The sequence below is a fragment of the Aplosporella prunicola genome (assembly GCF_010093885.1).
Source record: "Aplosporella prunicola CBS 121167 unplaced genomic scaffold K452scaffold_36, whole genome shotgun sequence".
Taxonomy (NCBI): domain Eukaryota; kingdom Fungi; phylum Ascomycota; class Dothideomycetes; order Botryosphaeriales; family Aplosporellaceae; genus Aplosporella; species Aplosporella prunicola.
Window position 1 is genome coordinate 40058 of NW_022983564.1, and position 16075 is coordinate 56132.

Consider the following 16075-nt stretch of genomic DNA (forward strand, 5'->3'; position numbering starts at 1 on the left):
CCCCCATGCAAGCGGCAACGGCCAGGGGCGCATGGGCCCGTTCCAAACCCAACGTCGACGCATCACCACGATCGCGCATCGGAACAACAAAGCAAGGTTCATTAGCCATAGCAGGCATGAGCAAGAAAGCTATTAGGTACATGGTGGCTGCTGTGCAGGAAAAAGCAAATGCATCGTCAGCAAGCTCGTGGAGCAAAGAGCAAAGCAAAAGCCCGGGCGCGCTGCGCGTGGTTGTCGGGAATGGCTTTGCTTCCACGTAAGCTGTCGTGGCAAACAGCTTGAGGACAAAAGTCGGGCAGCTGGAAGAGAAAAGCCAAGCAGCAAGAAGAAAGTGTTAAGCAACAAGAAGAAGAAATCCAGAGAACTTGAAGAGAAGAGCCAGGAATCAAGAAGAACAGCAAGCAGCTTGGAGAGAATATCCAAACAGTGAAGAAAACCAAGCAGCTTGGACGAAAGATCCGATCAGTGGAGAAAAGAGCCAAGCACTTGGCCGGGCGCGCTGCGCCAGGATGTCGGAAAAGTCTTCGGTCGCGGACACTGTGGTCGGAGAAGAAGATTTGCGATGAAAGCCAGAGAAACAACGAGATCGAAGTCCGTTGCAATGAAGAGCGTCATGGAGACAAGAAGATCGATCGCTTAGAGCTCCCAGAAAGATTCGCGGCGGAGAAGGTCGATAGCTCAGAGCTCCTAGAAAGAGTTGTAGCGGAGACAGCCGGTGGATAGCTCAGAACTCCAGAAAAGCCATAGCGGAGACGAGAAGGTCAACAGCTCAGAGCTCCCAGGTGGAAGAGTTGGTGCCACTCAAGCGAGCAGCCTCCCTGGCCCTCTTAGCCCTCGCCATGTCGCGAGCAGTCTTCTTCAAGCCGTGGCGGTTGATAAAACACTCAACGCCGTGGGAATTGCGCAAAGTGTGGAAGTTGCGGTTGACAAGGTCGACGAGCTGTCCAATGTTGAACCTGGTACTGTCGATCATTTGAGCCGGAACCGTATCCAGCATCTTCGCCATCTCATTGACCAGGAACGTCTTCTCGTCCGGGGACCAGTGCGGACGATCCGGACGGATGCTCTCGAGACGCTTGCGGATGCGGAATTGGGTCCGCCACTTGTTCAAAACCGTAATCTGGGCCTGGTTGGTCCAGTCTGAAGGGGGGGTATGAATGGTCATCCGACGCTCTTCACTGTTGACCAGGCTGTCTTCGATCAGCATAAGGCGTTCGGCTTGATCTATCGTCCTGCCATCCTCAAGCTTCATGTAACGGCCGACGGCCGAGAAGCTGAACGTCATCCAGGACTTTCCCGTGAGCGGGAAGTGAGCGCACTTCGGGACGGTGACCTCCCGGCTCAACGGGCGGTGAGTGCTGGCAGCCAGCTCAGCCGGCGTGATGTTGACCGGGACCGCCATACGGCCGGATTGGTTGGGGCCCGCGTTGTACACGACCTTGTACGGAATCGGGATGGGCATAGCAGCTTGGATGCGATCGTCGAAGTCAGTGCGAGTTCTAGCCGACTGGTTTTCGTAGGCGTAGCGATTGTTGGCCTTCGGGTGGCTCACGACGTAGCCTAGAGAAGGACGTATTAGCAAGATCATCATAGGCAAGCGATGGAGGCTTGACTTACCACCGACGCTGTTGAAGCGCGGATGCGGTCCGACCCACTCACCGGGCCAATCAGCAGGCTGGCGGACGCCGCCCTTCGGCTGTCCGCAGATACACCTGGTGCCCGGGAGCGTGGGCTCGTGGGTGCCCTGGAAGATCTGGTTTGACATGGGAAGGTCAGGGCGGTCCTCGGGGTAGTCGTCGTTGGAGCCAGCTCCAGGCTGGCCAACGCCTCCAGCAGGAGGGCCGGTGATGGCGCTGGGTTGCGCGGGCATGGTGGGTGATCGCGGCGCGTGGAGGGATGAAAAGAAAGATGTATGTGTTGTGGCGAGCGATCGAGAGTCTGCGCACAATCGTCAGAAGGAGCTGTGAGGATTTTGGATGGGGAGACAAGAGAGCGATGGCTTTATGGTGTGGGTCAGGTGACCGGGGGCGTGTTAGGGGTGAATACGCAGCGGGTGAAGTGAGAGACTGCGCTCCGTCTGCCGTCCGTGCTTGCGCCTCCGCTGCTTGACCTACCTTTTCTCTTGACTCGCTCTTGGGTTCGCTTTGCACGTCCGCCGACCTATGCAGGTCATGTTTGCGCATGAATTTGTTTGCCAGTCTCGCATCTAACAAAGCCTTTGACGGACGTTGTCGCCCGTCATAAAGCAAGATCGTTCGTGGGGCGACATGCGACCATGTTGACATCCGCAAGTGTTCCAGGATGCTGCCACGGTATCTCTTTCTTCCGACTTTTTCTGGCACTGCGGCGAAATTTCTCTTTCTTCCTCCTATTCTGAATGTCAACTGCGACCACAACGGCTGGTTCGTTATCGACGTACCTCGTCCTCCCGTGTCATCAGTCGCGACGTCGCGACCGCGTGACAAGCTCTCTTTCCTCAGTCCCGTTCTGGATGCCGGCTTGGTCCACAGCGGTGGTTGTTTGTCGAAAGACCCGCCCAGAAGTTTCCATCTCTCTCTTCTGATTCGTCCCAGACGCCAGTGCTCACTCAAAACTTCTTTCTGTCGCATCTCGGCTTGTGATAGGAGAGAAATTACCACGCCGATAACTCCGGCAATCATTCGTTGATGCGAAAAATGGCATCATACTTTTGTCCTCTTGAAATTGAACCGCCGTCAAAGATGAGAAAGCTCTGGGACTACCTCCTCGCGTTTCGGATACCCAATGGACAAGGTCTCAAGAGCTGTGAAGTCGGAAGACAATGAGACAAGGGTGTTGTTTATGGCGATCCGTGGTGACCTCTCTACCTATCAATGGAAACCGGAAGAGGCTTTGCTGAAGCTCGATTCTCTTTCTTTTCTTTGCCATTTCCTTCTTCGTCTTTCATCTACTGGAGTTGCCCAGTATGCGCATGAGGTTCCGGGGGCAAGAACAACTCCAAATTGTCGATGTTTGAAAGAGGCGTCAAGGAAGGTCCGTTCTTCGTTTATTCCTTTCTAAGGACAGTCCTCTGGAGCATTGCAGAATGCTGAGCGCGGCTTGTTCAATGTGTCAGCTCGAGGTTCTTTCCGGATCCGATATTGGCGCACTTCGAACGAACCACGTCATTCGAAATTCGCTTCCCTTGATGCGAAAAGTCACTGGGCTTGCCGTAACCATTGCAAGAGCTACATAGCGTCAACATCAACGTATTGCGGCTTCTTGTTGACTGGGTTGAGGGTGCTACTAAGCTCTTGCGGAAAGCAACCCTGACCGTACGCGAGAGTTCAGCTTTTCAGCTGTGAGAGCGCTGCCCGCCGAAGGGATGAGCTTGCTACTTACCAGGAAGTAGGCTTGTCAAAGCTCATCAGGGTAGACCAGGCATGACGGGAAGAGAGCCGCGGCACGTCAGTGAGATGCAAGGATCCTGAAGGTAAGTGCGATTGTCAGTGGACGGACCCGGCATTCAAAGAAAGCAGACAGATGGATGAGTTTAATGCGCATGCTCACCTTGTGATAGAGCTTGCCGGTGTGCTTCTCGGTAATGGGTCAGCAAACGGACCGCCTTGAGAAGCTGCGTACTGGTCAACTTCGACGGCAGCGACAGCGCCTGTTTGTGGTTGACATTGGCGACAGCGGTGGCACCCGCTTGTAGTTGGCTTTGATGGCAGCGAGAGCTTCCATAAGCTGTTGACTCTAACGGCAGTGAAGGCACCTGCGTGCGCATCGTTGAACTCGATAGCAGCAGTGAGGCCTTCGGATTGGCTCAGGGAGGTCGGCAACGACCACCCAGAGCCGGAATGTTCGTCAAACTTGGTCATTTAGATGAATTAAAAGTCGTAACAAGGTTTCCGGAGGCGAACCAGGACGACCACGTCTTCCTTTCATCCGGATGAAGCTTGCCATGCTGTCAGTCATGAAGACACAAGAGATCTGTGGCCTTGGCAAGCTCGCAAGTTGCAAGCCCAGCTGTCGCCTGAGGTTGAGCTTCTAGCGGCGCTGGAGAAGGCGTCAGTTGCTTGAGGCCGTCAGCTTTTGATACAGACAGTGCTCTGTTGAAGTCGCATCCAAGCAGGAAGAGACGGAAATGTAATGGAATCTGTGCGGACGCTGCACTGGTTGTCTGGTGTTGCCGTGGTGGTGGTCGGGTTGCGCTGTCTGTCTGTTGTGTTAGTTGGGGGGGGAGGGGGACGGAGATGCCCCCCCGCTAGCCTGTGAGCGCCCTTTGCTCCCCCAGCGCACGTACCAACCATCCGTGCGCTTTCACCTGAGCAGCTCGCTGAGGATCTATCGCCGTCACCACGCCCACGCTTCTCTTGCATCGCAATCTCATCTGTTTCGGCCAGCAAAAGGCTTTGAAACAGTCTCCTTTTCTGCCCCCTTGTACGTCCTCTGCAATCTTACAATGCTCGACATTGTACATTGTTTGCAAACAAGCAGAGTAAACCACATAAATAGCTGATTAGCTGTCTCCGTAGAGTCCACAATCACAACCAAGTCTTACAAACATGCCCCAACAAAAGCCCACATATATCTTGTACAGAAAGTTTATAGGCGATGTTTCGACGGAAGGCCGTCAAAAGGCACTTAGGTCCGCACGCAACCAAGAGCGACATGGGCATGAGCCCGGCACCCTTGTCGTGTGGGCTGATGGGTCTTACAAACCCAAAAGACGGAAAGCTTCCGCGCCCTTTGACCAGCAGTGTACTGGTGGGGCAGGATCTGCCATCTTTGAGTACTACGGAAGCGGTAGCAATAGCGGGAGTTATTCATCGGACAGTTACGCATCGGTGAAGATGGAGAACTCTACCGAAGCAGAAGCCGTAGCCATCAACGTTGGTCTAAAGGGTTCAGTTGAGCGCGCCATTGCCTCTGAAGGCACTCCCCACGCCATTCGAAAAGTCGTGATTTATAATGACTGTCGATCTTGGCTCGAAAACTTCAGAAAAAGCCAGCTTAATGAACCCTTCATGGCAACTGACCGAACCGTAATCCAGTTACAGCGCACCATCTGGGGTTCTCATATGCTCGCAGATATGGGCGTATCTCTTCGGTTGCAATGGGTTCCCGGCCATGCTGGCGTGCGAGGAAATGTATTAGCCGATCGCCTCGCTGCTATTGAGTTGGGCTTAGCTCTCAGAGCCGAAGCAGATGCCATGGACCCTGAGTCTCTAGGCTTTTCGGACAGCGCGGAAGAGTATGAGATAGAAGGCTCTTTGAGCAGCTCAAAAAGTGTTGGAAGGGGCTGGACTTGCACCGTTGACGAAGGCACCGAGTGGTGCGAAGACCCCATACCAATCGACGAGGATAGTAGCCTCTACGACATTCTCGTTGAGCAGAGCAGGAGGCGCCAAAGGAGGTGTGTGCAAGTTGAAGCCGTCTTCGCACCCGCGCAGAAAAGGCGAGCCGCAATGGAGCGTTGGCGTGCGGCCAGGGACAGGTTCCGATTCGAGCAGAGAGTGCGCGCACTTCTGGCCAAATACGACCACCTCCGCACGCCTGTCGACCGGGATGAGGAAGAGCATGAGGACCGGGACGAGCCGAAGGATAGCGGTATCTGGCCCTCGTTCTTGGACTACGAGGATGATGGCATGGAGGAGCCGGACATGGGATACGAGGATGAGGATGAAGCCATGGACAAGCCTGAGGATGAGGGCATAGAAGAGCCGTACATGGACTACGAGGATGAGGACCGTGACGAGCCGGACACGAGCGTTATCTGGCCCTCTTTCATGGACTACGAATAGCGCGATGGGCTTGAGGGAGCGACATGGTCTGGAAGGACGCTGGAGAGAAGCTTTCGCCTGAGTTGACTGGGAGAGGGCCGATGTACTCGATAATGCGCGGGCTAGATCTGGGTGGATCGATGTATTTTGCAATGCAGACAGGGACAGGTCACAGGCGTTTCACTCAAAGGGAAGGAGGACTGGATAGGATGCACGCCCCGTGAACAGGTTCAGTTGTCATTGCCTACTGAGCTTGTCGCATGGCAAGCCTTCTGCACTGTTACGGTCTACCTGCTTCTTTGCTTAGCTGGTTCCGATCCTGCTTCAGCCCTGATCGGCCTTCTTTCCGGCTTCCAGCCGAGATATGGGGAGGCAGTGGCTTGGAGAAACGCTGTTCAACTCCGTGCTCTGATCTGGCCCGCAAGATCAGCATGCTTGCGTCTGTGGCGAGGGATTCGTTCGTCCCGAGGACGGTGGGAAGACGTTGTCCGGGCATTGTTCAGAAACAAGGTAGTTGCATGGCAGTGACGGCACTGGCGGCAAGTTAAGCGCATCTAGGACATCAGGGCACGGCGTTAGCAAGCAAAGGATGCAAGACTAGGACGTTGCAAGACTTAATACCATTCTATCACCGCTGACTTCGAGTTCCTTGCGACCGTGGGTGTCTGGCTGGGTAGGGAGGCACCTTGCAGCTGCGATGGGGCTGGACGGGATGATGCCTCCAGAGAAGATGTAACAAGTTCAGCCGGCTTCACAGGGCCCTTTGATTGCACAAAGAGCTTCCCGAGGCCTGCAGTGCTATTGCGAGATGCACAGCCGGTCGAATGGCTTGTCTGAGCGAGATGTGATCCCGAGAAGGTGTGTCGAAGCGAAGGAAGCTGGGAGGGTTCGAACAGTGACGCACTACTAGTGCGCTTCTGAAAGCGTATGCGTGAGATCGACGTTAAACCGAAGGAGACATGTCGTCAAAGCAGCTTCCTGCCCATGCGACCGTACTGGTGGCGGCTACGGTGGTGTTGGTCGCGTCAAGTCCTGAACCCAAGGCCCACGGCAGGAGCTGTGTCGAGGAAATGCAGGTATCGTATGCCATAAGAGGTATTCCAGGCGGTGGAATCGACGTAGCTTGAGACGTTGCAAGCCCTTCGGAGGTATTACTTTGTCTGCAGTGGGTGAGAACATCGAGTCTTCCTCTAAGGGTGGATTGGGCGGCCTTGAGCCCCCTGAACCCTGAAAGGAAAACAAAAGTCAGCGAGTTCCGACATAGCTGCATTGGGAGGGACATTGCTTGGCCATTGTTTGCCTCCGTACTCGCGGAGACGCGACGGTGCGGAAGCGGGAGAAGGTCCAATGGGTATGAAGCGAAACCAATGTCGAGGACCGCATGCGCGCTAGGCTTAAATGGGAGATGAGTGGATGATAGTTAAAGTACCGTGAGCGGAGCTTGATACCGGCTCATTGGCGTGGACAAGTAGGCTGCGGGAAACCATTATGGTGTCGCGTGCAAGACTGGGAGGTGGGTTAAGTAGGGCGGCGTGCGTGTTGTTTGAAAGTCATGTTGCAGGCAGTGGGCAACCGAGATGTCAAGTCAGCACAACAGCTCTCAAGTCATTAGCTGGCACATTCATTTTCATTTAGGACTATCTATGCACCAGTATCGAAGCGAGACAATGAAATTCAATCGGGTAAGCTGCCCAAGGGCATAGGGGCCATCTCCAAATCCTCTCGAGAAAACAGAAGGTAGCAAGTTGTTTTCAGTCCATCGAAAAGGAGTTCCGAAACGTTGCGTGCCACACAAAATGGCGCCATGGTAGATGTCGATAGCCCTGAAAACTCCCAAGAGATCCGAGGGGCTGTCCATCCGTTTCAATTTTCGCGTATCTTTATGTCCCTGACTTCCAACACAAACCACTGAAGCACTAACAAGATAAAAATGTACTTCAGTAAGCTTTTTCGTAACATATTAGCTGTCGACCGTGTAATGTCGATACTATGATTTCCATGCGTCGCGGTCGTAAGCTGGAGGCATCGAGATAGCCATTTAGCGGGAGTCAAGGAGGCGAGGGCGCTTCGCAGAGGGAGTTTCAGGTTCGTAGCTCTGGTCGTCACCCTCGTCATCTGTTTCAGCAGCACTTAAGTCTTGGATCTCATCGCTCTCAGGATCGCTTTCGGCATGTGAATTGAGGCTATGGTTGCCAATGGCGTTGGAGAACTGAATGTAAGTGCGAAAGGTACAGATACGGGTCCTCGTGGTGGTCTGGATGTTATCCTTTCTATTCCCCGTATTGACGTTGTCTGTCACCTTGCGGCCGTTGAAGTGCTTGTTGAAGCTCCTGTGCAACTCCTTGCGGTCGACTTGAGGGTTGGCTTCGAGCGCTTCGCGGATCCATTGCTTTTCGTCTTCAGACCACCCTAACCCCTGGTTGTCCGGGCGCACCTTGTGGAAGTAGGCGCGCCTGTAGAGCTGGTTGTACCACTTGTTCAGCGCCTCAACGTCTTTGGGACTGTTCCAGTCAGCAGGCGGTTCGCGTGTCCAAGTGAACACTCTGCCTCGGCGAGGGTCCCAGCCACGAATGGGAAGACGGGACTCTTGGTCAAATTGAGTACCATCATCGAGAGTGATGTAACGACCTCTAACGAACCTCTCGCACTTGTGGAGGACAGGAAGCCGGACAATGAGCGAACGCTTAGCCGTCGGAGGCTGGACAATGAGCGAGGGCTTGGCCTTCGGAAGCTTGTCAACCTCAGAGTCGGTCGCCGAATCCATTTCACCGGAGTTGTTCTCGAGATGCACACTATCGGCAGTCGCCATGTTCATGAGGATAGCTGCAGCTTCAAGGACTTCTGGGTCTTCACCAACTGTCTGCTTGTCTTGATCTTTACCTGGTGATTGCTTGTTGGTGTTTCCAGTTTTGGCAGCTTTGTTGAAGATGACGGGCTGATTCTTCAACATAATGAGAGCCTCCGCTGCAGCGAGGGTCTTTTGAAAGTCATCGAGTACCTCGGGGCTGCCAGATGGTGCCGGCACCTTGTTGGAGGGTGGAGGCATTCTGTAAGGTCTGACGCTGCAAGGTTGTAGTCAGTGGGATCAGTGACAGCTTTATAATGGCGTTGAGTTTGAAACGACTGTGAACCACGGCTAAGTGTTAAGGGACATGTACGTTACCTCGAAATCGGTGGTCTCGTGTCCAGAGTTCCAGTGTCGCGTTGCTTTGCCGAAGAGCGTTGTCAATGTTGACGTGACGGCAAGGAAGCAAGGTTGAGAGGAAGAAAAGATCGCCGTATGGGCAACGGAATAACCCGTTGGCAAGGTCAAGAAGGTTTCCCCTGGCCGAATCGAAATCTTGACTTGTGGCTAGTGAGGTGTGGGTATGGGTGAGGAAGAAAAGGGTGAAGGAGGAGGTGGCTAGGGCAAAAAGGACAGTCGCGTCGGTAGGTAGCTGCCCCACCACACACACACTTCCCCTGCCGTAGTGTGGCGCTCAAACTTGCAATTTGAATCGACTTTCACACATCTTTCAGGTGCTTTTAGGACGAAGGTAAAAACTATTCGCACACCATGACCTATGCTCACCGAAAACTGTTAAACCCTCCCATTTCTTAGCATACTACAGATATGTCATTCACGAAGATTTAAATTAGGAGATGCTTTTGATCGGAATTAAGTATCTAAGTATTCACAAGGTTAACAAGTCTGTAGATGCATGTAGCAAAAGCCGGAACCGGTGCTACCACTGAGGGGTAGACCAGAAAAATCCGGCAATCGCATTAATGGACACAACTTCATAGGCAGGGGCCGATGAATCGGCCACGCTTCATGACCGAGAGCAATTTCAAGATCACAAAGGAAGTTATAGCTCTGCACCAGTGTATCTCATAAAGAGACGCACCGCAGCTTAAACAAACTGCGGATATACCGCAGACCTCGACAGCTGCCCACCATCGAGGCCGTAGCATCATGGAACTAATCCCACAATTAATCGGTCGGCAGAATGGGGAAGAGAGATACTTAGCGGCTCGATTCAAACAAAATGACAACGGGCCCAATCAGAGCTGGGGACCCTAATTTCCAAACACCAACGAACGTATGAGAAAGAGGGGCTCAGGAGCAGCGGGATGCAAAGCTCTTATATTTGGGCAAAGGTGCAAGTAAGCCAAGCAGGTTTGACAGCTAAGCAAACAAATAGCGACAAACTACTGCCTTCTTGAAGTCACGAATCAAGGCGCAAGATTGCCTGTGGCACTGGCTGGAACATTCAAATGGTTGAAGGCGTGTTTGTCTAAACAAGAGTTCTTTCCATAGAAAGAACAAGAAGGTAGTAAGTCGCATGAACAAAGACCAAGGCCGGGGAACAGGAACACAGTGCCATTGTCCTTTAAAACACAGGATCTTTGTCTCAAAAAAGCCAGCAATTCGACGTCTTTGAGCCATTTGTTTCCAGCTCCTCAGCTTTGAGACTGGTATCTAGCCAGCGCATAGTCGACAGGAAGGAAATCACCGGACATGAAAGCGCCTAGCCTCTCGAGATTTGTTTGTTCAGAAGCGATGCTTCGTAGTTTCACGGTCGACACCAGCAGGATGACTATTTTATTTCGAGCGGAGCGACGTTAAGTTGGAATGGGGAGGGATCAGGTATCTTGAGTAGGTGATGCGATCAAGCGCCTGCTGGATGCGAATAATATGGACGAATTTGTAAGATCGAAGGGCATCGCCGTTGGCACTGCGTGGGCGCAGGGGCTGTTTCGGGTTTCTTGTGAGCTGGAATCATGCCAGTTGGCGACTGACTGTCAACTATTACGTACCCGCTCTGCTCTGTCGCTATCGTGCTATACGTTCGGAAATGTTTCATGTTTGGCGTTGGCATGGGAGTGCTGAGGAGCCGAAAGCAATGCAGTGTCGGAGCTGGGATGCAGGAGGCTGGAGTGAGTGAGAAAAGTTTCCCAAAGCTTTAGGAGATCGAAAATGCAAAGCGAAGGGAAGTTTGGTAGCTATGAAAGTAGCGACAATGTTGAATTGGTCTCTGCGAGCTGCGGGGTGGGTAGTTGTAGGTGCGTCGCAGGCTCGCAGCCGGCTGCCACCCCAAACATCCCGAGGCCTCTGGCTCCAAGTCGGCTGCCCCGGTTGCATCAAACAACCAGCTTATGCACCACAGACGGCACCCCATTCCCCAGACTGAGAAGGAAGACGTGTATACATTGCGCGGTGCAACAGCAGAACCAGGGGCTTCTCTCAGATCAAGTCCAGCAGCCTTCTTCCCTACGTGTTGTCCCCTCATCTTCTTTCCCGACAGCGATGGAGGTGCACGGAAAGGCATGTATGTGCCCAAGAAGCGCCATGATTGAATAGGCAATTGGCTAACCCCCGGCGACAATGTGCCAGATGCGCCAGCTTCTGACGGCAAACACTTCAACACACCTCGACGTCAGCCCATCCCCCGCAGCACCGCGCGCAACGATTACAGTCTTTCGGCTACTGCAAAGCTCTGCAGCACGCTTCAAGCCTTTGGGTCCACCCTGCCACCATCTCAATCGATTTACTATTGGAACAAGCCCCCACAAGCAACCTCCGCCAGCGACCAGCGAGACCTCCCGGCCCCAGCCGCACGCGAACCTGTCTACCCATTGCACTCAACAGCTATCTCCTTCTCCCAGTCGACGTGCAATTGTCGTACCACATCATTGAGACCAGCACTGGTAGCCCTCCGCACTCATCACACCACAGGTTCAACAGGTCTCCTTGAAGTTCGAATCCGACGGCGCTCTGGAACGGCCTACACCACACACTGTGAAGCTTCAGCAATACGTCTACGATGCAACAGAATGTAAGGATTCCAAAGTCTCCCACTCTTTCCTCCTTGAGTAATTTTGAACTGACCGGTAAAGCAAACAGCACCCACTGCCGCACCAACAAGCCTACCTTCCTTCTGCTCTCTCCTCGATGCGCTAGACACCAAACAGGCACGCAAAGCCCAAGTTATCACTGCATCCTTCTCCCCAATACCTTGCTTTGATACCCTAGCTTCAAGACACGCGCGAGCCCAGGCAAACGATTCTTCTCACACCGAGCGACTATCTCGTCTCCAGCTCCTCACACCCAGCACCTCCTCCTCCTTCGACCAAGAAACCAAACTCACCAACCAAGTGTACCTACCTACACGTACGACACGTACAGGCTCATTTCAGCTAGAACAGCAAGCGCAAAGCAGCCCAGACCCCGGACAAGGCCCTCCACGGCCGCGAGCGACAGGGGCGCGACCCAGAAACTCCTCAGGGCACGCGAACAGAACACATGATTGCATCGCACGCTTTTCGAAGGACCTACCGCCGAGCGGTGGCAATGAGGCTGGCAGAGCATTGAGACAGAAATTGCTCTGTAGGGCCAGCTGTCCACGAGCACCCAGTATACAGCGCACAGCATGCGAAGCTCGACCACTCTGCCCCGTTCTAATGTGTCACTGGGCGGAGAGACGCTGAGGTAGATGAGCTTACTGAGGATAAAGTAGTGGGAGGCAATGCTACCGCATTAGCGATCACTGACGGTCAGCATGGTTGAATGGTGAGACTAGCGGACGCGCTCCGTCGCTCAAATCCTCGAGTTCTTGCTATGTGGAGGGACGGAAAAGGATAGAAGAAGACGAAGTAACACAAGGGAGCTAGAATGAGACGCGCGGAGAGGTATTTACCCGTCTAGGCCGGTTAGTTTGCAACTTTGACAGACTGGAAATGACCTTGACTTACCTTCTTCTCTTTGAACAGGAACCACCGCTCCTACCTTCCCATTCCCATCGGCCCTGCTCCTATTATGAGCGTCTCGGCGCACCCGCTTGCTTCTTGTCCATTGATGCCGCTTCCCATGGCGCCACTCCCGCTCGACACGCGTGCCGCGTCCTTGTCTGCGAACACCTCAGTGACGGCTGACCTTTCGCAATCGGCTCGATTGAGAGCAAGCCCGGCACTGGTCCTTCGTGACATAACGCTCACAAATAGCACAAGACGTTGGACCAAGTTCATTGAGGATAACACGCGGTGAGAACTGGGGAGTGATGCGTTTTCAGCAGGGTAAAAGACGAGACAGGGCCGGGCAGGGTCACTGAATGCAACGGGCGAGAATAGTAGTAGAAACTATGCTTCAGATGATATACCTTTGGTATGCTTCGTGCAGTGTCTTTCTGGCGTTGCGTGGTTACCTTGCGTGCCATGTTCCAGTTCCACCGCACCCACCTGCAACAGAAGCTCATGGAGGACCGCTCCCACACCCGCCCATGAGACCCAAACGATCCAAGCACTCTTTGAGCTTAAGAGCCGACGTCCCGTGGGCGAACCTCTTAGCCAGCTGCGACATAGCTGAGCTGCCACTGATGGTAAAAGCCGCGACCGCTGTCCCTGATTCCAAGGCTCAATCCCCGTTACCATAGCATGCTTACTGCATACTTCATGTCTTCGAGGCTACCTTTCTGGCCGTTATCATATACCGAAGAGCGAGTGAGTGGAAGTCAGGACGAAATTCTGCTTGGACGTCGTAGTACAATGGAAGACGTCGTCGAGGCACATTGCCACATAACAATGAAGCGAGCCTGTGAAGCTCATCGCAGATGTCCACCTGATAGAGAGATGTAAAAAAGGAACTCCTGCGAAGGGCTTGTAGGATCTAGATAATAGGCACAGTCAGCGTCTCAGTTCAGAGGACTTCGCTCCCAAGCCGTCAACACACTGTGCAAACCCTCGCACACGAGAGCCGCAAAACGCAACCCCCCAAGCCCACCTCCGCAATCGCACCCTCCACCGCCCATAGAAGCGCCTAGAACCCCTCATTACCCTCCCTTGACGTCACACACGCGTGTACGTCCCCCTCTCGCGTGTATATAAACGCGCCTCCCCCGGCGCCCTTTCTCCTCTTCAGCTCTCCTTGCCTTTTGGCTGAGATCAAATGCAGTATCTGTTCTTCAGCAGCTTAATCGCTGTTGACGCCCTCTACGGAGGGCACCGTCACCGATTAGTTTTTGGAACCTGCGCGGCGGCAAGGTGGGCTTCTTGCTCGTGCCTTTGTCGCTGCCACTGTGCCGCTCGTATTTGCACTGTTTCGGGCTGGCGCGACCTTTTTCGTTGCTGCTCTCGGCTTGCTCTGAGACTGTGAGGAAGAAGTGCTGGTTTTGCTGTTGTTGCTGCTTCGTGCGCTTGTTGCTTGCGTGTCCCCTGCGCTTGCGAGCCTCTGCTGGCTTCGAGAGGACCGGCTCCTGAATATTATAGCAGATCCTGCGCATCACAGCTCGCCACAACTAACCCCCTTCAACGTATCCATGCCATCTCCCTCTTCCTCCCGCCCTTGGCCTCACAGCCCCAAACCCCCGCAACCTCATCCCCGCGCCGGACTACCTTGCTCTCCCTTCTACGCGTCGCAAGCCCGCCACTCGACGAACAACTCTTGTAGTCCATACATCCATGTAGCCGGTATGTGCTGGGAAGCCGAAGCTCGGGAACGAGTGCGTGCAATAGCGTAAGTGTTGCAGTGGAGATTTTGAGGTCGTTGAGGCTGGCTGATATAAGGGCAGAAGGACTCAACTCGCTGGCGATGATGCGTTCTGTTCCAGTGAGTTCTACTTCAAGGGAACCTGTTACTCTTTCTGGCCTGGCTCCTGCGGTGCTTGCTCCGCCAAGGTCTACTACTCCTGCTTCACCGAACCTACAGTGATGCAGCTGGTCTTGACAACGACAACGACCAACTACCTAGGCCCCAGCACAGCGAGCGCGTTTATCATGACAGTTCCCTACGGCTCCTCCTCGATAGGCTTCGTCTCTTAAGAAATACTATACGAAGGCCGAAGCCACCAGTCTTCCATGCGCAGCAAACACCTCCTAAGAGGTAAGGCCAGGCATCCAACACTCCCGCCCCATCATGACCTAAGAACACATACACAGACACGCCAAACCAACAGCACCCAACTCCCACATCTCACAAAGACAGCACCCCCTCCCCCTCCCCTCCCTTCAGGCCCGTACGGGCTCACGAGACAAGCCCAAGGCCTCAAGACCCATCCGCGCACCGCGCCAAGCAAAAACACACAAGCAAAGACACACGAGCACACGCGTGTGCTGGATTTCATGTTCGCGATTCACACAGCGCTCAAGTATGTTGGGGCAAGAGGAGAAACGCCCAAATAGCGCGTTGCTGCTGCCGCGGCGGTGGCAACAACGACGCTCCCAGTGGCGTGGAGATGGGACCGTAGGTATGTAGGGAAGGAGCGCACGAGCGAGGCAGGTAGGGACCTCGCGCTTTCTTCGTTTGGCATTGCGCCGCTCTTCCTTAGGTAGGTAGGTACGCCCGTCCCCGGGCATACTTCTCCGTTCTTGCCCTTTCTTAGCTTCTTCTTTCTGGACATGCGTGCGCTACCTACGGCGATTGACTAGGTTTTGATTTCATGATGCGAGCTCAGGCCGCCACTACTTAGGTAGGTTGGCGGAACCAGTCGTTCTGTGTATGGATGTGCTTGCTGCGATGGCGCATGCGTTATATATACAGAGTGCGGGCGCATCGGGGACATCTCTGCCCGGGATTTCGAGTCGCAGTGCAATGTGCAGATACCTGTGCTTTTTGCGGCAAAGACAAACCTTGCTCCACAACGACCTCGTTCCATTCCCTCGCTCTTCCTCACTTCAGACGAAAGGTCCATCACAGCCAAGGCAATCCATCACAGCTAAAGTAAGTCAGGAGAAGCGGCCGGGCCCTGCTATGTACCGTGGCGTCTCGCTTGATTGGCTAAGATCTTTTACTTAGACAGTGGAGTGCCCACTTCTCTGCTCTTTGTCCGCTACCTTGCCATGGGTGCAACCACCCCCCGGCTCTGTCTTACCAAGAAACAGGAACCTGAATCTGCACGTTTCTATGCCAGCTGAGCTTACTGCGTGCAGAAACGACGTGGGCCCTTTAGAGCTGAAGTGAGCGCATCCCTTTCTGCTCTACCCCACAAAACCAGACAGAGCCAATGGCCCAGGCCCGCATGCAGACGTAGGAGATCATGATCGGAGCTGTGGGTGCGCTGGAGACGGTGACGACGCATAACATTTGCAAGCACTCGAGCTGCGTGCACCACGCATCGCACATCACGCCGCGAAAATCGCAGGCGCTCAGATGGCCGCACGTACGCGCATGGACAAGCACATGGGCATGTGCGCGGGCGGATGACAATATGCCGTGCGGCAAGATCGACGGCGTTATCGAGATGAAGGGGATAGGAGAATTGGACGCGTGTGAGTGTTCAGCTGACGCACGAGAGGTTGGAGAAAGTGAGACGGGACTGCAACGAAGAAATTGGGAGGGAGGATTGGGGGAGGGAGTT

At 54.0% G+C, this 16075-nt stretch overlaps 4 protein-coding genes across 4 annotated transcripts; 1 reads left to right on the plus strand and 3 right to left on the minus strand.

Annotated features, from left to right (window-relative positions):
* Positions 1-515: 515 nt before the first annotated feature.
* K452DRAFT_362201 (uncharacterized protein) lies at positions 516-2037 on the minus strand. The gene is made up of 2 exons (XM_033546485.1): positions 1618-2037; positions 516-1560 (listed from the first exon to the last, which is right to left on the minus strand). Exons 1-2 carry the CDS (start codon positions 1868-1870, stop codon positions 770-772), a joined length of 1044 nt encoding a protein of 347 aa, XP_033392662.1. The 5' UTR covers positions 1871-2037; the 3' UTR covers positions 516-769.
* Positions 2038-3524: 1487 nt separating this feature from the next.
* K452DRAFT_312755 (uncharacterized protein) lies at positions 3525-3839 on the minus strand (the record flags this gene model as incomplete). The annotated part of the gene is made up of 1 exon (XM_033543580.1): positions 3525-3839. One exon carries the CDS (start codon positions 3837-3839, stop codon positions 3525-3527), a length of 315 nt encoding a protein of 104 aa, XP_033392663.1.
* A 241-nt stretch (positions 3840-4080) lies between these two features.
* On the plus strand, positions 4081-5939 carry K452DRAFT_341852 (uncharacterized protein). Its single transcript, XM_033545385.1, has one exon. It carries the CDS (start codon positions 4527-4529, stop codon positions 5763-5765), a length of 1239 nt encoding a protein of 412 aa, XP_033392664.1. The 5' UTR covers positions 4081-4526; the 3' UTR covers positions 5766-5939.
* Positions 5940-7782: 1843 nt separating this feature from the next.
* Positions 7783-8790, minus strand: K452DRAFT_312757 (uncharacterized protein; the record flags this gene model as incomplete). The annotated part of the gene is made up of 1 exon (XM_033543581.1): positions 7783-8790. One exon carries the CDS (start codon positions 8788-8790, stop codon positions 7783-7785), a length of 1008 nt encoding a protein of 335 aa, XP_033392665.1.
* Between the last annotated feature and the right edge of the window lie 7285 nt (positions 8791-16075).